The sequence below is a fragment of the Equus quagga genome, chromosome 14 (assembly GCF_021613505.1).
Source record: "Equus quagga isolate Etosha38 chromosome 14, UCLA_HA_Equagga_1.0, whole genome shotgun sequence".
In the NCBI taxonomy this organism is placed as follows: domain Eukaryota; kingdom Metazoa; phylum Chordata; class Mammalia; order Perissodactyla; family Equidae; genus Equus; species Equus quagga.
Genome location: NC_060280.1, coordinates 65,857,600 through 65,877,691, shown reverse-complemented (window position 1 = coordinate 65,877,691; position 20,092 = coordinate 65,857,600). Strand labels below are relative to the sequence as shown.

The 20,092-nt window shown below is 51.9% G+C and overlaps 1 protein-coding gene across 6 annotated transcripts; it reads right to left on the bottom strand.

The window, feature by feature from the left end:
• Positions 1-389: 389 nt before the first annotated feature.
• IL10RA (interleukin 10 receptor subunit alpha) lies at positions 390-13,851 on the bottom strand. Of its 6 annotated transcripts, none has more exons than XM_046638400.1 (9): positions 13,730-13,851; positions 13,551-13,646; positions 12,667-12,840; positions 10,442-10,556; positions 9,651-9,835; positions 8,596-8,759; positions 7,849-7,999; positions 6,340-6,461; positions 390-3,197 (listed from the first exon to the last, which is right to left on the bottom strand). In XM_046638400.1, the coding sequence occupies exons 3-9, from the start codon at positions 12,731-12,733 to the stop codon at positions 2,283-2,285; spliced, it is 1,719 nt and encodes a 572-aa protein (XP_046494356.1). In that variant the 5' UTR covers positions 12,734-12,840; positions 13,551-13,646; positions 13,730-13,851; the 3' UTR covers positions 390-2,282. The 6 variants fall into 6 exon arrangements, with proteins under 6 accessions (XP_046494356.1, XP_046494359.1, XP_046494360.1 ...); XM_046638403.1 differs by lacking the exon at positions 12,667-12,840 and adding an exon at positions 10,770-10,975 and having other exon boundaries at positions 13,730-13,849; XM_046638404.1 differs by lacking the exons at positions 12,667-12,840; positions 13,551-13,646 and having other exon boundaries at positions 13,730-13,748.
• Between the last annotated feature and the right edge of the window lie 6,241 nt (positions 13,852-20,092).

The following is a 20,092-nucleotide window of genomic DNA, read 5'->3' as shown; positions in this document are numbered from 1 at the left end:
TTCGTTTTCACCCATTTCCAAGAAAAACTGTCCATTTCCCTTTACAATTTTAAAAGCTGACGACAGCTATTTATGCACGGACCATCACATGCCTGGCACCATGTTGAACTCTTTACACATGATCTCATTTAAACATCCCGGGAGGAATTATTATTCGCATTTTATAGACAAGGAAATGCACTTAGAGAGGGTAAGTAATTTGCCCAAGGTCACAGACAATAATGTTAGTATGAGACCCTATACCTGAGTCTGCCTGATGTGGGTCTGAGTCCTTGGTCCTGTTACCTTAAAGTGACACCACACATTTATTCATTATCATCCTTAATGATCAACGGCTTGAGTCCTCCACCAGCCACTGTGTCACCAGAAATCTGACTGGTTTCACAAGATTCCTGTGGTCCTAACAATTTATTGGATAAAAACTATACATCATTCATTTACAGAGCTTTGTGTTCAAGGTACATTCACATCCATGTCCTCAATGGAACCTAACGTCCCTATGAATGGAACAAGTCAGGTTTTACAGATGAGGAAACTGAGGCTCCTCAGTGTACAGATGAGAAAACAGATAAGGAAAAGTGACTGTCCCAAGGTCACCCAATGTAAGAAACAGTGGAGTCAGAACTAGAACTCCCAGGCTCTTGAAATACCCAGAATTCTTTCACTGTGCTATACTGCCTCTCCAATAAATAAATGAACAAAATAAATAAGTAAAGCTTCCCAGGGAACCCAGAGGAGTCCTCCCGCTGGCCTCAGTCTCCAGGGGGAGTTGTCATTGGACTGGCACCCAAGAACTTCTGGGCAGAGTGCAAGGGGTTCGGGCGGGATTTTCTGGGCAGGAATGTCTATTCTCAGAATGCCACAGAAAAATACAGGGTCATGTGACGACTCTGGGGAGCCTGCCCCAGGCCTGTCACTCCCCCCAGCTTCCTCGCCCGTGGATTGTAAACTGGCTTTGAAGACAGATTCCAAAGTGACCACGGGGAGCAGGACCTGCCCCTGCCCCCCGTTCTGGGCTGTGTCTGGACACTCTCTTAGCATGATGCCATGCTGAGATCTGGGAGTCTGCAGCCTGAGAAAGCAGCTGGCTTTGCTCAGACATGGGTTCCGGAGTTCACTTTCTCCCAGCTCAGAGTCAGAGAGGGTTGGCAATGACACCCCACAGGACAGCTTGGTTAATATCCAGCATGGAGGGCCCCTTATTTCACAGAAGGAGTAACTGAGGCCCTTTGAGAAGTGGCTGGACCAGGGTCGCACAGCTGAACACTGAGAGCAGGGATCCCAGCCCAGTGCCCTGTCCTACGGGTCTGTAGCTGAACATTAGCAGCAAACACAAGCGCAGGTCCCAACCGCAACCTTCTGGGGCAGCTGAGCTGGTGCCCAAGCCCAGAGGCTGTCTGAAGAGTTCTGACCAATACAGACAACCATGGTTTCTCTGGTACTGTCAGCAAGATGGTGGGGGCAGCAGGGTGGGGATAGCGAGTGGCTTGGCCACGGAAAGTGCCCCAGTGGAATGCTGCTCTATTTGCTGGAAAGAGGGAGCTGTCTGCAGATGGACACGAGACATCCCCAGAGGGACCAGTTCTGAGCCCAGAGTCCCCTTCTGGGTCTCAGCTTTCTTTGTCCCCCTGTGGCTCCATAACGATGGCTGACTGACTAACTCCGTGACCAGGACAGACACACCTTAAGATCTCCCATGACAAGCTCCCCGCCTGGGAGGGAGCTCCTCCCTGCAACCACCCCAGGCTGATGGTCAGCTCTGACCCTCCCAGAGGTCAAACTTGGTCTCTGCTCCCTCCTCTCCCGCTAGAAATGCCTCCTGCAGCAAGTCCCTGAGGTCCCCATCCTCCCAGCCCTCCATCCTGCTGGAGGGCTTGACACACGGCTGGCCTAAGGGGGAGGCCTGGGTCTGAGCTGACTTCAGCCTGGCGGCCTCACCACAACTCCAGAAAACACCGCGATTCCCCTGAGCAAATAATCCTTTATGAAACAGGAAGAGTCGCAAGGAGGGAGGCGGTCTCTGCACTGCCTTCTCAGCTCTGCCGGAGTCTGCAGGACCCTGTCTGCAAAACAGGTCAGTGCCACCCACACGGCCTGCACCAGTTTAGCAAGAGAGCCTCTCCTGCTCCAGGCACCTTTGCCAGCTCTGCCAGGCCTGCTAGGGCTGGCCCCACTGGGCTTGCGGAACGGTGCCCACACTGGCCTATGTTTCACTGCTGACCCCTGGGGCCCCTCCTCCTGGTCCCCGGATGGCTGAAATCAACAGCAGTCCTTAGCCCAAGTCACTCAATCGAGTGCAGGCTAGAGATGAGTGGCAGGGTGACAAGGTCCGAGTCCAATGTGCCCAGGAGACCGCCCGGGGCTGTCACAGGTTCCAGAGGGGCGAGATCATGGGCAAAGCTCCAGTCAGACATTTCGGGGTCACCATAGCTGGCAAAGCCCAGGAGTGACCATTCCTCATTTGGTGGGTTCCACTGTCCAGCTGGGGCCCCTGAGGCAGCGAGAGTCACTCCTGGGGGGTCCTGTTTCAAATAGCCCTTGGCCAGCGCTGGTGGAGGCCAGCCTGCCTCGGCATCCAGGCACGTCCTGAATTCGGGGCCAAGGCCATCTCTTGAGGAGGACCCTTCCTCCAGGCAGCCTGCCTCCTCCTCTGTGCATCTGGTCTGCCTCAGGTAGCCCTGGAATGCCACCGCAGCTGGGTCTTCTTCCCCAGACACCTCAGGCCCCGGGGAACCGACATGGCCCAAGGCTGAGCCATCCCGTGCCTCCCCAGGACGTCCCTCGGAGTTTTGGACTAGGCCAATGCCACTGTCATCCTGGCCCTGGCTGTTGTTCTCCTGCGGCTCCCAGTTGAGCCCCGTGCCAGGACTCAGGCTGGGCTCCTGCAAGCAGATCCCGCTGTCTGTGCTGTTGCTGCTGCCGCTACTGCCACTGTTCTCCAGCTCCGGGGGCGCTCCCTTTCCCAGAGTCTCCCCCGCCTGGGGGTGGGGGGCAGGGAGGAGGAAGTGGGGCTCTTCAGTCTGCAGGGATGGCTTGGCACTGCCAAAGCCACTGTCCGTGCTGCCGTGCAGCTCCGAGTTCCTCAGCTCAGGGGACACCTTGGGGAAGGCCTCCTCGTCCAGGGGATGGATGACGTCACGGGTCTCTGGGCAGGGAATCTGGCTGATGAGGCTGAAGGGACCGGGCTTCTCGAAGACCTGGAGAGGAGAGAGCAGAGTGAGGCAGACGGAGGGGCACCTGCAGGAACCACGCCAGGGCTGCCAGGTGAGGCCATGGTCCAGGAGGTGCTGCTCCAACAGAGGGGACCACAGAGCTGGGTTACTCTGTCACTTGCTCTTTTTGTTTATTTCAGAATCGAGTTTTTCTCTTAATTCTCAGTTTGGCTAAGGGTTCCCAGAAGCCTGTATTCTCGGAGCCCAGGTGGAGTGACAGGCAGGATGGGCACCCACAGGCGACAGTGCATGTTCTCAGGCGGCTCCCTCGGTGATCCTTTTCACACCTGAGAGCAGGCTGGACCCATCCAGATCCACCTGAAAAGTGTTTGCTACTTTTCTGGCTATGAGCCAGAATAAGAAATGTGTCACATCATAACTCGTATATAACAGCCCATAAATATATAACTCATATATAAATAACTGAAATCAGCTTCACAAAATAATACTTATCGTGACGACTGTGTACCATGATCTAATCTAATCTGACCTATTTTATTCTATTCTATCCCTTCCTATCCGTTTCATTTTTTAAAATGCTAGATGTGAGATGACAGATTAATTCCTCCACTCCCTGAGTTCTGACTCATACAAACACAGGGTGGCTGTAGTGTAGGGCAGTGGAACAAGCACAGAACCAGCAGCTGAGGAGGACCTGCTCCCCATTAACTGCCAACGGTCCCAGGGAAGTCATTTAACACTTGCTCCTTTGCCCCAGCCCTACTGGTATTCCTTCTTTTCCAGAGCACATCAGTGCAGTGCTGCCTCAGGGCCTTTGCACTTGCTACTCCTTCTGGTTGGAATACTCTTCTCTCAGCGCTTTGTAGAGCTGTGTTCTTCTTATCATCCAGGTCTCAGTAAAGATGTCACCTCCTCAGAGACCTTCCCGATCACCCTGGCTAAAGCAGTACTCCAGATACTCCACATGAACCTAGTTTACTTCTTCCTAGCACTTAGTTCCTGGCATTACTTTTTAATTTGTTTTCACTTCCCTCCCCCTCTCCTCACCAACACACACATACACATACAATCATTCCCCACCCCCCAACATAATACAAGCTCCTTGATGGAAGTTGCTATCTAGACTTGTTCACCACTCTGTTCCCAGAGCTTAACCGAGCTAACACACTGGAAGCACTCATAAGGTTTGTTGACTGACTTACTGCCTTACTGTAGCACATCTGCCCTCATTCCCTTTGTATGTGATGACTCTAATGTGACTCTTATTGGTTGAATGCCTATTAATATTACATAGCTGGGTGATTAAGGATGTGTATGCTGGAGCCAGACTTCAAGAGTTCAAATGCCTGCTCTGCCTCTTATCAGCTGTTCACCTTGGCCAGTTATTTATCCTTTCTGGCTTTTAGTTCCTCACCTGTAAAATGGAAATAATAACAGTCCCCGCCTCCTCGTGTTGTGATTAACACACATAAGGTGCTTAAACAATAGAAAGCGCCTGGTACACAGAAAGCACTCAATAAATATTGATAAACGGAATTTTACTCCCGAATAATTCTCTAAGGAAGTATTATTATCTCTGTCTCCTGGAGCAGAAGACTGAGCATCAGAAAGGTTAAATGACTTGCCCAAAGTCACACAGCAGCAAAGAACAAACCTGGAATTTGTACTCAACTGTTCTGATCTGAAATCTCCACTTGTCCAGTAATATTTACTTTGATAAATTGATGAAAGATCAGATCAAACCAGCTAACGAATGAGAACAACCCAATAAACGTGAAGTGCTCTGTGCACTATACATTATTCATACACTTAGTGACGGCCACGATCATCAGATGAAAGGAATCGGGCTGTATTTATCTTGAGGAGGAAAAAACTCTCGAGGACAACTCAGTTCTGTCATCTAAACGTACAGAAGGAACAACCAATCAGAGGTTGCTTGCCATCTCCTTTGGCATTTTTGCATCTGTGTCTATTTCACTGGTTTACATATTAAAGTTAATAGTTTATACAAGGGCCGCCCACCAGGCTGTGATCAAGCCCCTTGGGACCGGGGGCCACATTTATCAGCTTCTTCCCGCACCACATTTTGCACGTCGTAGGTGATCAATAGCTGCAGCTCAGCTGCCACCTCGCTCACTCTCTCCCTAGATGCTTCTCCTGATGCCTGACTAAGAATCTCCCATCCAGGGTGCCAGGAACAGCTGGCTCCCCGCTCTGATTTCTAGCTATCCGTCCCTGAGGGCGGGCGCCATGCACACTCATCTCTAACCCTCCCCGCGGGACCGGCTCTGGGCCCCGCATGCAGAATGTGCTCCAAGTGCTTGCTCAACAGGCCGACGCAGACGTGTTTGTGGAACTGAACCTCCCCAGAGCACCAAGCACAGAGAAGGACTTACACACCGACCTAGACACAGGGAAGAGCTTTAGGATCCGCGAAGGCTGTGGGGGGCACTGTGCCCAGTGTCCTTGTCCCACCTCTCCACTCAGGGCCCTGCAGCTAGGAACACGGTGCTCTCTTGCTTGGACAGAGGCCTAATCAGGCCAGGCAATGCCACTGCTCTCATCTCCCTGACTCCCCTCTTCCTGGAGTTCTTACTCAAAAGAATTTCAGAGGGTCTATGTCTTTCTCTTATTTTTCCTAGAAAGTTGTAAAATAATCATTGTATCTGCCTCAGAAGCACGAGTGCACAGGGGCAGGTCCATGGCCATTTTTTAGTACAGTCATGTGCTGTGTAAGGATGTTGCGGTCAATGACGGGTCACATGCACGCCAGCGGTCCCGGGAGATTAGCACCACACGGCCTATGGGTGTAGCAGACCATGCCATCGAGGCCTGTGTGCAAACACTGTATGACGCTCACACGACGACGAAATCACGCATGTCTCAGTGTGTTCCTGTTGTTAAGTGACATGTGACTGTAAATAGCAACAAAATGACACATGTGGGTTTGGGACTACTGAGGATGCGTTTTATCTGGGCCACTAGGAGGTCACTTCCTCAGCACCAGGCTCGGAGTTCAAGTCCTCCCTCCATTCCCAGGGCGCCTGAGGAAGGTGCCTCCGGATCCTGTCAGGCTGAGGGAATGGACTGTCTGGAGGGAGCTCCCTGCCTTCCAGAGTGCTGGTGCGGCTGGAGGATGGGGCCGTGGCCTCGCTGTGAGACTCACCAGGACGGCGGGCAGCTTCCCCCGGCGCCGCACATACAGCTGCACGGCCAGGCAGTAGGCCAGGAGTCCACAGAGCAGCAGGAAGAAGGCGAAGAAGATGCTGAAGTTGGTCGCAGTGAAATCTGCAGGCCCAGAGAGAGGCGTTTGTGGCCTGGCACACGGGACGTGGAGGGGTGGTCCCCAGTGATCCTGTGGCCACTCTCAGGATCCACTCCGTGAGCGGCCCAGGTGACTCCCAGCCTACCTCTAGGCCACAACTCTAGATGTATCTGGGTTCTCGGGAATCTTGGCACAGCAGGCAAGTACAGATGCTTCAGCAGCCAGACCTGGGTTCAAATCCCAGCTCCGCCACTTACTAGCTGAGAAGCTGTGGACAAATTACTCAGCCTCTCTGACCTCAGTCTCCTCATCTATAAAATGGGAAAAATAATAGTGCCTCCCACATAAGATGGCTGTGAAGTACACAGCTCTTATCATTTACCAAGTCCTTTACTTATGTTATCTGATCCTTATAACAACCGTAGGAAGTAAATACCATTAGCATCCCTATTTTTATAGATCAGGATCCTGAGGGCCAGAGAAGTTAAGTAACTTACCCAGGGTCATATATCTCATAAGTGGTAAATCTGAGATTTGAACCCAGAGCTGTACACAAAACTATTTCTTATATCAGTGAGTGGATGCTGAAAAAGTTCTTAAGGCTGCTGACGCACAGGTGGTGCCCTCCTCTGCTTAAATGAGGGTGAGGCTTCAATGACAATGAGCTCGGGAGGGTCCTTCATTAGCTGAAATGTACTGGAGAAATGTTGGTGTCACCCTGGTTTGTGCTGGACTCTGCCCACCCTGGACTGGGCACTCCCAGCCTGGGCACAACTGTCAGCAGGATTTACCAGGCACTTGTCCTGAGTTACTAGTTACAGCTTCCTCTGGACACACCCTGTCTCCCCAGCCAGACTGTAAGATCCTTGTGGGCAGGACCGTGGCCTTCACATCCTATAGCCTCTCTCTTCCCTCCCCTTCCTAGCACCCGGCTGGGAGCCATTATTTGTTGAGTCTGGCAGCCGTGGTAAGCAGTCAGCTCAGTTCTGCTTCCTCTGAGAGGGAGGGAGGGTAAGGAGATGGCCCTTTGTGCCCCCAGCTCCAAGGGGCCACAGCAGAGGAATGTAACAAACAGGAACTGACACACAGCTGACTGACAGTGGCAGGCGGGGGAGGGCGACATCCTGGAAAGCGCAGTCGTGCTGGAGTGGCGGCACCCGCAGAATCAGGAGACCTGGCTCTGCCACTGTGCCCTAGGAAGTGGCTTGTAAGCACCGAGCCTCCATTCCCTCATCTCTAAAATGGGACAATAGGAGCGCTCTCACAGGGCTGTGTGAGGATGGAGAGCTGTGTGTGTGGGGGTGCCCAGCCAGGGCCTGGCACCGGCAGCGCTTGATGGATGCTTTTCGGATTGTGCAAGGCCCTTCCTGCCTCCCTCCCCGGCCAAGACAACAGCCCTGACTGACTCACACTGTGGGGTGACCACGATGCACTCCTCCTTCGACCACTCCCCCTGGTTCAGTCGGGAGGTGTAGGATGGCTTGACCCGGACACAGAACTCTCCCACCTTTCCAGGGGCTGGGAAGCTGAAGTTTTCATGTTTTACCTTCTTGCTTATCAACTGAAACGAAAACAGCAGCAATAAACAAAAGCTCCTGCTTCACAGCACGAGAAGCGGGAGGGGCCTCTAGAGATGATGGAGGGCAACCCCCATCAGTGTTCTTTTTCTAAGATAACAAACGCTGTGTGATCAATGCAGCCCCGGATCTCTGTGATTATCATGGTTTATGATGTATTAAAAAGAGAAAAGGAAGTGTTTTACGGATCAGGAGGCCTTCCCAGAAGGGGCAGGCATCAACCGTGGTAGAAAGAAAGAAGACAGATTTTGCAGATTCTAGATCTCCCACTGACAGGGGCGCCCTGGGGCAATTACATCGCCTTGGAGCCTCACTTCCCCATCGATAAAATGGAATAAAACATCCACCGGTGATTGGATTGGAAACAATAGTTCTCTGGTGGTGCCTGACACCTGGTAGGCAGGAGTACAAGTTTGAGGACTGAAGTCAGCCCAACCCCCTCCCCGGCCCCCACGCCCTCCCTCTACTCTGCAGCAAAGTCCCCCAGGGGCACGCAAAAGGCACTGCCAGCCTAGGGGACAGGAAAGCCCAGGGAGCCAGGCCCCGCTTGTTACTGAAGTGGCCTTGGGGAATCCCATACCGTACGCTGTCCCTTGCGAATCTCAACCTCATACTCTCGGAAGTTAGGGAAGATGCTTTCGTATGTGTCGCCTGGAAGGGCCACCTCGGGCCTGGGAGGCTGGATCGTTCCCAGGATGATGCCCTTGTGCATCTCTAGCTTCACGCCACCAACTGTCAGAGTCACTGGAAGAGGAGGCAAAATCATGAGGCCTGCCTGTTGGGGAGGGCCTGGACCCCCAGCCCATGCCTGGCCTTCAGGGTCAAGCTTTACCCATCCTAAAACTGGGGCCACAGGTTTCCCAACCTGGCAGAACATAATGACTTCCTGGGGAGCTCATTAAAATTACAGATGCCCCAGGCCCACTTAAGACACAGTGAATCTGAATGTTTGAAGTTAGGTCCTAGAAACATCTATTTCAGACACACTCCCCAGGTAATGTTTCTGCAGCCGGCTGAGAGCTGGCCACGGGCAGCCACTTTGAGCCAATGATCTAGACCACCAGTTCTGACGGAATTCTGCAGAGCAGGCTTGCCACACACACAGAGCACGGTCAACCCCAATCTGGAGAATGGAAGAATACCATCAGGTGTGGAGCCTATCCTTTTCTTTTATTCTTGCAAAAAGAGACTCCCAGCTTTTCTTCAGTAGCACCTCCCTGCTTCGAAGTCCCACATCGTGACTCCTGGGAGTTCATCCCTAAAATGTGGAAGACCTGATCCCAGTTCTGCCTACTGCTTGCCATCCTATACTGAGTGCTTACGGATTCACTTCCTCTCCTGGAACCCTACAAGGACACAGGCCTGGCCCTTGTGACTCAGCTGCCCCAAGTCACCCCAAGACTTCTCTTCTGTAGGATAAAGAACTCCAGTTCCCTTTTAAATCTTGCAATTTCACTATTTTCACCCAAACTTTCTCCAAAGTCCTAACTCAGGCTTGTTTGGGCAACTAGGTCCCCCTGCCACAAAGCCAGGCTGATGTGTTCTCTGTGGGAACAGAGAGAAAAGTCTAGAATAGAGCTTCTGGCTAGAAGATACCCCAAAAGCCATGTTCTAGGCCCAGGCAAGGAAAAGCACCTTCATCCACAGTGAAGCGGGTGTTGCTGAGGGTCCAGGTGGAATGCTGGCTTCCATCCACTGCCCGGACTTTGGCTCGGTAACCATCGCTGTGGTACAGGTCCAGGGTCACCATGGTGAGATCACAGGACAGCGCCAGGGTCTGGTTACAGCTGGGGACAGACTTCCAGCGCTCTTCTCCATACCTGGCGAGATATCAGGGTGGGCACTGGTAGAGGAACTCGTGCTCAAGCCCACCTCCTTTAAGAGGGAAGGAAGAGGCCAGGGGAGAGAGCTCCCATGACGGTAGAGCCCTCAAGGTATTTCTTCCAGTTCAGAGTATCCAGTTGCACGGGGATCTCCCTTGGTTCTGGGACCCTCTAACAATTTCTCTGTGGTCTAGAAGACTCTTAGATTGGAATACGAGTAGCTCAAATCCCAACTCCTCCAGGAAGACTTGCTCTTCCCTGTAGCACAGCCTAATTTCTCCCTTCTTCCCACTCCATTTGCAGTCGGCAGGGGTTCCTCATGCACCAACGACATTATGGATGCTTTCTCTGTTTTTCTAATAAGACAGAAAAGTCCTGAGGGGAAAGACAATACCCCAGCTTGCTCACTCCAGAGCTCCCAGCACACTGATCAGAACCTGTGAGAATCAATCAACACTTGTCAACCCATAGATATGCGCCAGGGGCCTTCCTGGCATCACTTCAGTAACAAGGCAGGTATCTTCCGGGTGCCAGGGGAGTGGAAGGGGAGGCATTCACCCCTTCCCTCCCTCCCTTCCTTTCTCCATCCTCCCTTTTCCTTACCTCATGAGCTCCACTTCATAATAGGTGCTCTCAGACTGATTTGGGATGGGCATCCAGCGGAGGATGTGGTGGAAAAATTTTGCTTCAAACCACACAGATGGAGGGCTGGGCAGTTCTGTCCCCAAGAAGAAGGGTGTCAGTACCAGAGCTCACGGAGCCCACTCCCCAGAGATGAAGATGATGATGGTAATGGTGGCAAGCATCCTAACAACTCCCATTTATTGGGTACTTTACTATGAGTTGAGCTCTCTGCTAAGTACTTGACATATATCGTCTCATTTAATTATCGCAACCGCCTACAAGGGAGGGTTTATCACCCCAATTTTACCCAAGAAGAAATGAAGTCTCAGAGAGGTTAAGTGATTGCCCAAGGTCAATGGGGCAGAGGGAGCCTTGAATCCAGATGTGTCTGATTCCAGAGCTGGTGCTGTGTCCTGAGATCATTGTGCTGACAGTGATCAGAAGCAGAAGTGGTGGCTGAGAAGAGCCCAGTGGGGTGTGACGCATCCCAGGTGGGAAGGCAGGCGCTGAGGGCTAAGGGACGTCCACATGAGCTCTCAGACGAGCCCAGTCCCTGCTTCTGCCCCTCCCTGGCCCTGCTCTAGCCCCCACCCATGGCTTGCCCCCATCCCCACACCTGCTCCCCACCCTGGCCCCAGGCAAGGCCTCTCTCCGGAGGTCTTTGGGTACACAGATATTCTGTTTGTTGGCGTCTGCCTGTTCCTCTTCACAGGTCTCCTGATCTACCCCAAGCTGAGAGCTTGCTCCATTCCCCAGCTTCTAGAAGGGCTTTACATATAGTCAGATGCCCAGCCTCTGGCTGGGTAAGGACGGCCAGAATGAAGCAGCTCTGATTCTGGGCTGGGCTAGGACATTTCCACAAAGAGCTAGCACGCTTGGCTCCAAGGTGAGATACTAAATACCGCCACCTATTTTCAATCCTGGCTCCCCCTCCCTCTCAACACACACCATTCACCACAGGAAACACCAACTTCAGGAGTCTCAAACCAACACGTGCCAGTGTGACTTGGGCAAATTACTTAACCTTGCTGAACTTGTTCTCTCAAGTGTAAGAATGCAATAAATGCACCTACTTTAAGAATCTTGCGATCAAGTGCAATGAAGTAGGTCAGGGCCCATACCCACAGTCAGTTCCTCTTCTCTCCTCCTTGATCCCTTAATGTTCTTCCTTCTGATGGTGACTCTCCCAGGCTTCTCCCGTTCTTTGACTTCTCATCACCTCTCTAATAATGCATCTTTTTTTGACTGTCATTCTCACATAGAAAGCATATCTGCCTCTGCCCCTGGCTTTCTTTCTTATACTGTCTTTGATCCTCAAGTCTGTGTCTCGATTTCAAAACATCAGATGGAAAGTGAAAAATGTAGTGGGTCTTTGTGGTGTTTGGGCTGCACATCCCTAGTCAGCTCCCGGTCATGTGAACGGCTGGCTGCGGGTTTTACTTCGTATTCTGGCGTCATGCAGAAGCGGTTTCAGTGCCTGCTCTCCTGCCCCTGCTCCCGGTCCCTCCACCTCCTGGCCCTTTCATTCTCTCTCTCCAGGGTTTACTCCTCTCAGTTACAGAAACTTTCCAGGATAGCTGGCTGTGTTAGGAGACTGGGCTGAGAGGTAGGAGGAGGGAAGCAGATGGCGGTGGAAGTGCATTAGGAGCTAAAGAAGGAGCAGAGATGATCAGATGGGGGTGATGGGTGTTAGTGGGGGAAAAGAGCTGGGATGGGGATGAGATGGCACCGGGCAAAAACAGGTTAATTGGAGGGCCAAGGGAAGGTAGAGTCAGAGAGGGGGTCAAAGTCATTCCCCAGGGTGACAAGCAGACCGATCATCTGAACTAGAACAAAAATCCAGAGGTAACTTTATGACTCGCCCACGGACCATGAGAGTGTCTGTATGTGTGGGGGGGTCATTTAACTTCTCTATCCACCCTGCTCCCTCCCCCAATCAATCTCAGCCTCTTCCACTTCCACAACCAGAGAGCCTGAGATGCAGGCTTGCCAGAATAAGGGGGATTCGGGGAGGGGGCAGATAATGAGCGCCCCTCTCCCCAGAGGCCCAGACACAAGGGGTTCTCCAGGGGACACAGAACTTTAATGGGGGGTGACGACGAGCGGGAGTCGGTTCCGGCCACCCACACAGCCCAGCCGGTGGGCGCGGAGAGGGCAGGGCAGGGCAGGGCAGGGCAGGGTAGGGCCGGGCCCGGGAGCCTTACCGTGCGCGCGGGGGCCGAAGCGCAGGCTGAGGAGCGCCGTGAGCGGCACTAGCAGGCGCGGCAGCATCCTGGGCGCGCCGCATCCTCCGGGGCCGGAGCCGGGCCGCGCGCCTCTAGCCACGGCTCGGCGGCGGGACTGCTACTGAGAGCTCCGGCTGCCTCCCTGCCCACGCCCTGCGAGACTGACGTCAAGGGGGGGCAGGGCCTCGAAACGCCCCGCCCCCGAGGGAGCTGCGTCTGGGAGCCCGTGCCGGGCGGGGAACCCGCAGCAACGGGCAGACCGCCAGGCCGATGGCGAGGATGCAGGGGCAGGGCGGGTGCACGACTGTCAGGACGGGCGCGGGGCTCTGGCCAATTCTTCCCCTCCCCGCCCCGCTGCGCCCCCAGTGTGATCGGGTGAAAGCGGTCTGTCTATGTAGCCTGGAGAAGTGTGCATGTGTGCGCGCGCGCGCGTGTGTGTGTGTGTGTGTGTGTGTGTGTTTGGGGTGCAGGTGGCGAGCGACAGCCTTGCCCGTTTGGGTTTGGAAGGTGGGGCGAGGGAGGTCAGAGCTGCTTTTACCGGACCGAGTAGGGTTGGGATTGGAACTGTGGCCGCGGCAGCTGGGATTTGGGGAAGAGAACGGTCCCAGGCGCTCCGGGGAGGTGTGCGAGGGCACGTGTGTGAGTCCTGGTGTGGCCCTAGTACCTCGGTGGAGGGCTCTGAGCTAACCAGACGTACAGTAGGCAGTTCTCTACCTGACAACGTTTTTGGAGGGGTGCCCACGACATCTCCCCGCCCCTTTTGGTTTCCCTCGTTTGCCTAAAATCTCACGTTTAGAGCTATTTTTACTGCTGGGTAATAGCACTCCTCGAGAACTGGGTAGCACGTTATCAGTCACTCGTACCTCCGTGTCACTTGGCTCATCTGAGACTTCACTCCAGGTGCACCGAAGATGTAAAGACGTGGGAAACAAACCGCTTCACTTTTGTTGACGTGATACCTGCTTCAGAGTACCTGCGTGTACTGGGGGCTGGGGGTCCCAAACTGTTTCTGAAGGTCTCCATCGGGGCGAGAAAGACTCACCTTTTGATGCTGGTCAGTGAGGGTCAGCGATGCCCCCGATGCCTGGAGAGTGGAGAGTGTGCCCACGCATCCGGGTCCAATAGCACACACGGTCAGTCAGGGCCACCTTACTGGACAGCTCTTGTTTCCACACCCTCAGAGCAGCTGGCAGGAAGAGTCCCAGGGCTTTTAATGTGTGAGGATGTTTTTTGCACTCTCTGTTGCTCAAGTGAGAGATTGAGTGGCCAATTGCTGAGGAGTACCCAAGCATGACCCAGGGGATGTGGCTGCTTTCTGAAATGACTTCTTAGTTCCCACAGACCCAACCCCCCCCCCTCTTTTTTTTGGTGAGGAAGATTGGCCCTGAGCTAACATCTGTTGCCAATCTTCCTCTTTTTATTCTCCCCAAAGCCCCAGTACATAGTTGTATCTCCTAGTTGCAAGTCATTGTAGTTCTCCTGTGTGGGACCCTGCAACAGCCCGGCCTAATGAGCCGTGCGTAGGTCTGCTTCCAGGATCTGAACCAGCAGAGCGGGCAAACTTAACCACTCAGTCACAGGTCTGCCCCTCCCACTGACCTTTTTAAGGAGGAATATACTGTGCTGTTTCAATCTGAACTTGTCTTTACTTTTAGTTTTTTGTTGAGTTATAAGAGTTTAAAAGTCTTACTCCATTACCATTTTGAAGGATCAGCTTTCTTAATTCACTCATATGACAAACATTTACTGCACACTCATTATCAGCCAGATACTGTATTGAGGCTGGGGATAAAATGGTGATCAAAACAAGGTCCCTTCCCCCAAGAAATCAGTGATTTAGCTAGAGACAGAAAGTGAACAGAGATTTTAATACTCGGTGGTAAGTACTCTGAGAAGGGAAGTATAAGGTAACATGGGGACACAGGAAACGGGCACTTGACCACAACTGGAGTAGAGGATAGGGAAGGCTTCCTGGAGGAGGTGACATCTAAGCTGAGACTTGAGGGGTGAGTAGGAGGTAGCAGAGTGAAGAGCAGATAAGGAGGGGGTTCCAGACAGAGGGAAGTGTATACTCAGAGATGAGGGAATATGGCATTTTTGGAGAACCCTGTAAAGTGGGTAAAGCAGAGTTCCTGTTTTAAGATACGAAAACCCCTATGGCTGACAGACTTTAATGTTTTGCTCAGGGCAGAGCCAGCATTTGAACACCATTCCAGTGTGTCCTGCTGCCTCACAGACAATACTCAAAGCAGAGCTTATGTCAGACATATAATTACCATCTCTCTCTTTTTTTTTGTTTTTTAAGAAATTTGTTTCACTTTGTATTTGGTTATTTATTCTCAGTGTTCTGAAAAGTCCACCCTAAGGTTCTGTGGTTTCTGATATTCATACCGGTATCCGGACAGATAATAGAAAGTAATTATAATAGTGTCTTTTCTTTATTGAGCTCTGCCTATGTATCAGGCACCATGCTGAAGGATTGTAGCAGAGACTGGCTAAATGCTTAGCAGTCCCATTTCCTCTTCCTGGGCACCCAGGACAGCTCTTTATCCTAGCTTCCTTTGCAATTAGGTGGAATATGTGACTGGGTTTTAACCAATGTAAAAATGAATTGATGGGTGCCACTTGCTGGCCTGGCCTCTGATTCTGTCTTTGCTATGCTGTCATCCAGGTGGAGGGGGCCCCGTGGAGGACTCCAAGGGGATGGAAGGAGCGGGTGCCTGAATCATCTCTGGGAGGGGAGCTGTGCAGGAAAGACACCCACTCTACGTCAGCCTGTGACTTGAGTGACGAGTGAGCTCTTGTTGTATCTAGCCACTGAGATTTTGGAATTTTTGTGATAGTAGCTAGTGTTCACTACCCTGATTAATACACGAGCATTGTCTCATTTAATCCTTGTTACCGCCCGTGAGACTGGCATCGTTATCAGTGTTACACAGGTGGGGAAGTGAGCTCAGAGACTACCTCATGTATCTGTGTCCCTCAGCCAGCAAGTGGCAGAGCGAAGCTTAAGCCCAGGTCTGTTTGACTGCAGAGCTCGTGCTTCACCGCTATATAGACAATACTCTTCCCGGTCTTGGAAGAGTTCTTGGAAAGGACAAATGACTGGTGAATTGAAAGAGAGAAAGAGAGTGAGAGTCGGGGAGGAGGAACAGCTCAGGGCTGAGTGTTGTGGGTAGAAGGAATGTGGTGAACCCCAGGGAACCTGTGGGCAGAGCTGGGCAGACATCTTGCACCCGTGGCCACACTGGGAAACTTTCAGGGCAAATTTTGATCTCTGGATGGTTCCATTGTCTCATTTTCGCTTTACTTTATCTTGGTCTTTAGGATGATGCTTCTAAATGGGCATCACTGAGCGGGTAGGATGGGCACTGGAGTGGGGAGGAAGTCCATGCTCGATGGTAACAGTGACCACTTGCAGTTTCTGTCGCTGGACTGTTGATTAGGGAAGTTCCAGGTCTTGTGACCACTGTGTCAGAGCTACACATAACAAGGAGAGAGATCTAGACGGAACTGACCCCGCGGAGACAGAGAGAAGGAAGCTCCCTGGGGACACTTGGTAGTCATTGGGTCAGGGAGAATCACAGATGTAAGGTGACGGGGCTGCCAAGGGCCAGGGCCCGCCCCAGGAGGAGCCTTCTGGCTGTTGTCTACAGAACTTAGTTGATGTCCACGTCCCTTCACCATCTGCCTGGCTCCCTCCCGGCTGACTATAAAAGAGCTCAGAAGGGACAGATCCCCCTTCTGAGTGTCCCTCTCTGCTCTGTTTAGATGGTGACTCAGGCTTGAATGGGAGTCGTTTGAATTTTAGCTGGGTGGGTGATAGGCATCCCTGAAGTATCTGGGGCAGGAGAGGGACATGAGAGGTTTGCATTTTAAATAGAAGAGGAAATGCAGAGCTTGGAGGTGGCTAGCCAGGGTGACTTGCTCCTTAGAGGCAGAATCAAAATCCCGGTCTCCTGATTGAAGTTCAGCTCTCTTTGCCTGACATGCCACAGCAGCTGAGCTTGTAGAACTGTGAGGACCGTGTGAGGGTGTCGTGCCCCTCAGCCTGGAGGAAAGGGGAAGCCATACTGCTCTCCCAGGCGCGGGACCTCCCCTGCGACTTCCCTTGGATCTGCAGAGCTGGGGCTAAGAGGCCTTGTGCACCAGCAGCCTGCCTGGGACCTGATTCTCCGTCAGTGCCTGAGGTTCACGAGGCTGCTGGGAGAAGCCCATGGGTCTGGGAAACAGGAGACCTGGTTTTAGCCCCAGCTTGGCCACTGCCAGCTGTGCGCCCCTGGACCAGTCCTTGTACCTCTATCAGCCATTGACAAGATTGGAATAGTTGTAACTTCCTGGGCTGCTGTAAGGCCAGATGCAAAATCGTTCTGACAACTGAAAAAGGCTTCCCCAATGAGAGGGGGTGTGGTTACTAGAAATATTCTGCAGGAAGGCCTCATATTGACTAGAGGGAGCCAGCCCCTCTCCTGTGTCTGCGTTCACTTGGCCTCTCTGCAGGCTGTATGTGGTGCTAAGCCCTACCCCACCCCAGGACGACCGGGTCTCGACTTGGATCCCTCCCCACCTCTAAAGTGACTTTGCAGAAAATCGTCTTGTCAGAAAGGACGAGGACCTAGTCTGTGGTCATTGCTTTGTGAACTTGGGATGCAAGAGTTAAGAACAGGACATTGACAAAAATATCCCGTGTCATTTCAAGAAGCAGCTGTGTCTTCCTTCTGTAGTCCGGATGACTTTGACTTCTCCAGTTTTTAGGGGTGTCATTTCCCTTTAATTCTAAACTCAGCAGTCTCAGCCCCCATTTCACAAGTGCAGGAAGTCCATCTGCTCTTGGCTTTCCCTTCCAGATCACTTGTGGGATTCTCCAGGGGAGCCCCACACGCCCAGAGCCATCCTGGTGGTCTCGCGGCTCACCTCTGAGTTGCATGATGGTGGCCTCTGGGCTGAAGTTGTGCGCTTGAAGCACGGACACAGGCCCATCACAGGGCCCGCAGCACTTTAAAATGCTGGTGGAGGCTTGCAAATAACAAAAGTACGAAAGAAGTAGTTTATAACTACTTCAAGAATAGCCGCTCACTCGGAGCTCCTACCAGTTCAGTCCCCTCTGAAAACCTTCCTTAAGCTGCTGGCAGTCATTGTGGCAGGCGGAGACCAGTTAGCTTCCCACCTTTGGAAATCTTCGGGCCTCTCTGAACAACTTTCTTGCCCCTAGAGAGGGGAGGGACCTTCCTTCCCCTGCCCAAAGCCCACTGTTTTGTTTTGTTCTGTTTTGATTTAAGATGATTCACAGCAGGAACGTCAATATCCTTCAAGGGAAATTCCTGGCGCCGCCTCAAAGGTACGGTCTGGCTCCAATGGCCCACAAAGGGCCAAGGTGCTGGTGTATTTCCTTAAGTCTGCCTTAGCCTTCTATCACAGCGCAGGTGGGACAGCAGCTATGTGGCCGAGACAGTGGCATGTCAGGCCCAATCCCGGGCCTTGCCACAGTCATTCCTCCACGGAGGGGAAGAGACTGAGTGTGCCTGTGCCCCCTGCCCTTGTCTGGGCTCCTGGTGTTCTGTCAGCAATACCGGGACAAAGAGCAATGATTTTCAGGTGTGGGATGGGACTGCCTAAACTCAGACTTGAGGAAAACTATTTCTCTACGTTCTCAGGGCCGTGGTTCTGCTAAGGAGATTCTCAGTGGCACTGGCAAGCAAAATCTGGAACACCTCAGTCTGAGGCACCTGCCTTGGACCCACCACTGATGGCCAGGTTTTGGGCGCATATGTACTTTTTATTGACATAACTAAGAACGTTCACTAAGACAGAGGGAGGATCCCATCGAAAGACAAATCCCAATTACTACTCTGTGATGTAGAAATTGCTTGAAACCCTTCGAATTACAGTTTTTTAGCTTCAAGAATTTGAAGATCTTCATTCCACCACACGTCTGGTAGCAGCAGGGGTGCTGGTTGGGAAGCCCCAAGACTGGGGTTCAAGCCCCAGGTCGTCAGTTGACATCTGTGACACTGGGCAAGTCATAAATTTCCCAAGTTCCAGATTTCTTAGCTCTAAAATGAAGACGATACCTCTTCTTCCAACCAACTGGGGTTGTTGGGAGGATTAACGTAAACAAACGTTTGTTAAGTGCCTTTACTAGGCACTGTGGATACAGAAAGTTAGTCAGAGCCCCGCCTTATCAAGTGCATGCACTGTCAGGGGATAGGGTACAAACTGATTTGTAAACTCTAAGGTGTCATACACATGTAGGGTATTAGTACTATTGTTATTTTTCTTATGGATTGAGTCTCCTTTCTGTTCACTGCCAGGCCAAGGCATATCTTGACCAGCTCACAACCCAGAACCTCTTCTCCCTGTCTCTAATGTCTCCAAGAGATCTTGATGCCCCCAGGGAAGCCTAGAATCCCTGTGCAAAAGTCAATTCATCGGTTCCCCTGCTTCTGTTCCAGCACTTTCTTTAGGATATATTAGAAATACAGCCTTTCCTCTTTCACAGAATTAACGTCAAGTACAAGAAATGGTAACTAGAGCTCAGCTGGGGATGTTGAACAGTGAGTGTGCACACGTCCTCGGCAGATGGGTGTGTGGGAGGGGGGCATGGAAGAGGGAAGCGCTACGGTCCTGGGGTGGAGATGAAGTTCTTATAATTTATAGGAAAATGAAACTCAGAGAGGAAGAGCTCATGTAGATAACGGCAAGTTCACACCTCACCCTCGGATTCGTTCTGTGGCCATCTGACCTTTTGGGATGTAAGAACAAGTCAGTTGATGTTCTTCTCGCCTTCTTCCCAACGCTTTTTCACGAGCCAACGTTTGGGTGTCTGATGCAAGGAGATCCTGCTGGTTCCCCCAGTAGCCAGTGCCAACCTCCTTCCTGCCTTCGCTAACTTGCTCTTCTCTCCCACCCCAGCTCTTCTCAGGACACCAAAGAAACCCAAGTGAACATTCTCAGGACTGGGGACAGAAAACTTAGTCTTTCTTTTGCTGTGTATGGTGATGTCATGTTTAAACTTCTTAAAACTTTGACTTGGCAAATAAATTTTTCGCACAAAAATTCTCAAGTGATAAATATTCAGAACTATCTACAATTTTTACCAACACTTTGATGCACAGTATAAAGTTCCAAATAAGCAGCCCATGTTTGATGTCTCCTAATGAAACATGAAAGCCTAATTTCAGAAAGCTGAAGTAAACAAGTGCTCTAAGGGTCATGAAATTTTTGTAAGTGGTCACAACTCGTGTCCACATTTATAAATTAACAGAAGGGTTTCCCTGTGAGTGCCGGATGCTTCCCCATGCTTTGGTCCCAGGAGATGCCCCCTGTCCAACCACAAAATGAGATGCTGCTTCCAGCTCCTAGGCCAGTAGCCTCTTTCAATTACACTGTGTTCTTGAACTCGGGA

What these genes read in the sequence shown, in the direction of transcription:
- IL10RA (XM_046638400.1), bottom strand. Translation starts at nt 12,733, where the DNA reads ATGCTGCCGCGCCTGCTAGTGCCGCTCACGGCGCTCCTCAGCCTGCGC. An exon ending in CTTCGGCCCCCGCGCGCACG is followed by an intron (nt 10,557 to 12,666) that starts GTAAGGCTCCCG and finishes TCTTGGGGACAG; the next exon opens with AACTGCCCAGCCCTCCATCT. An exon ending in TTCGCAAGGGACAGCGTACG is followed by an intron (nt 8,000 to 8,595) that starts GTATGGGATTCC and finishes TTTTCGTTTCAG; the next exon opens with TTGATAAGCAAGAAGGTAAA.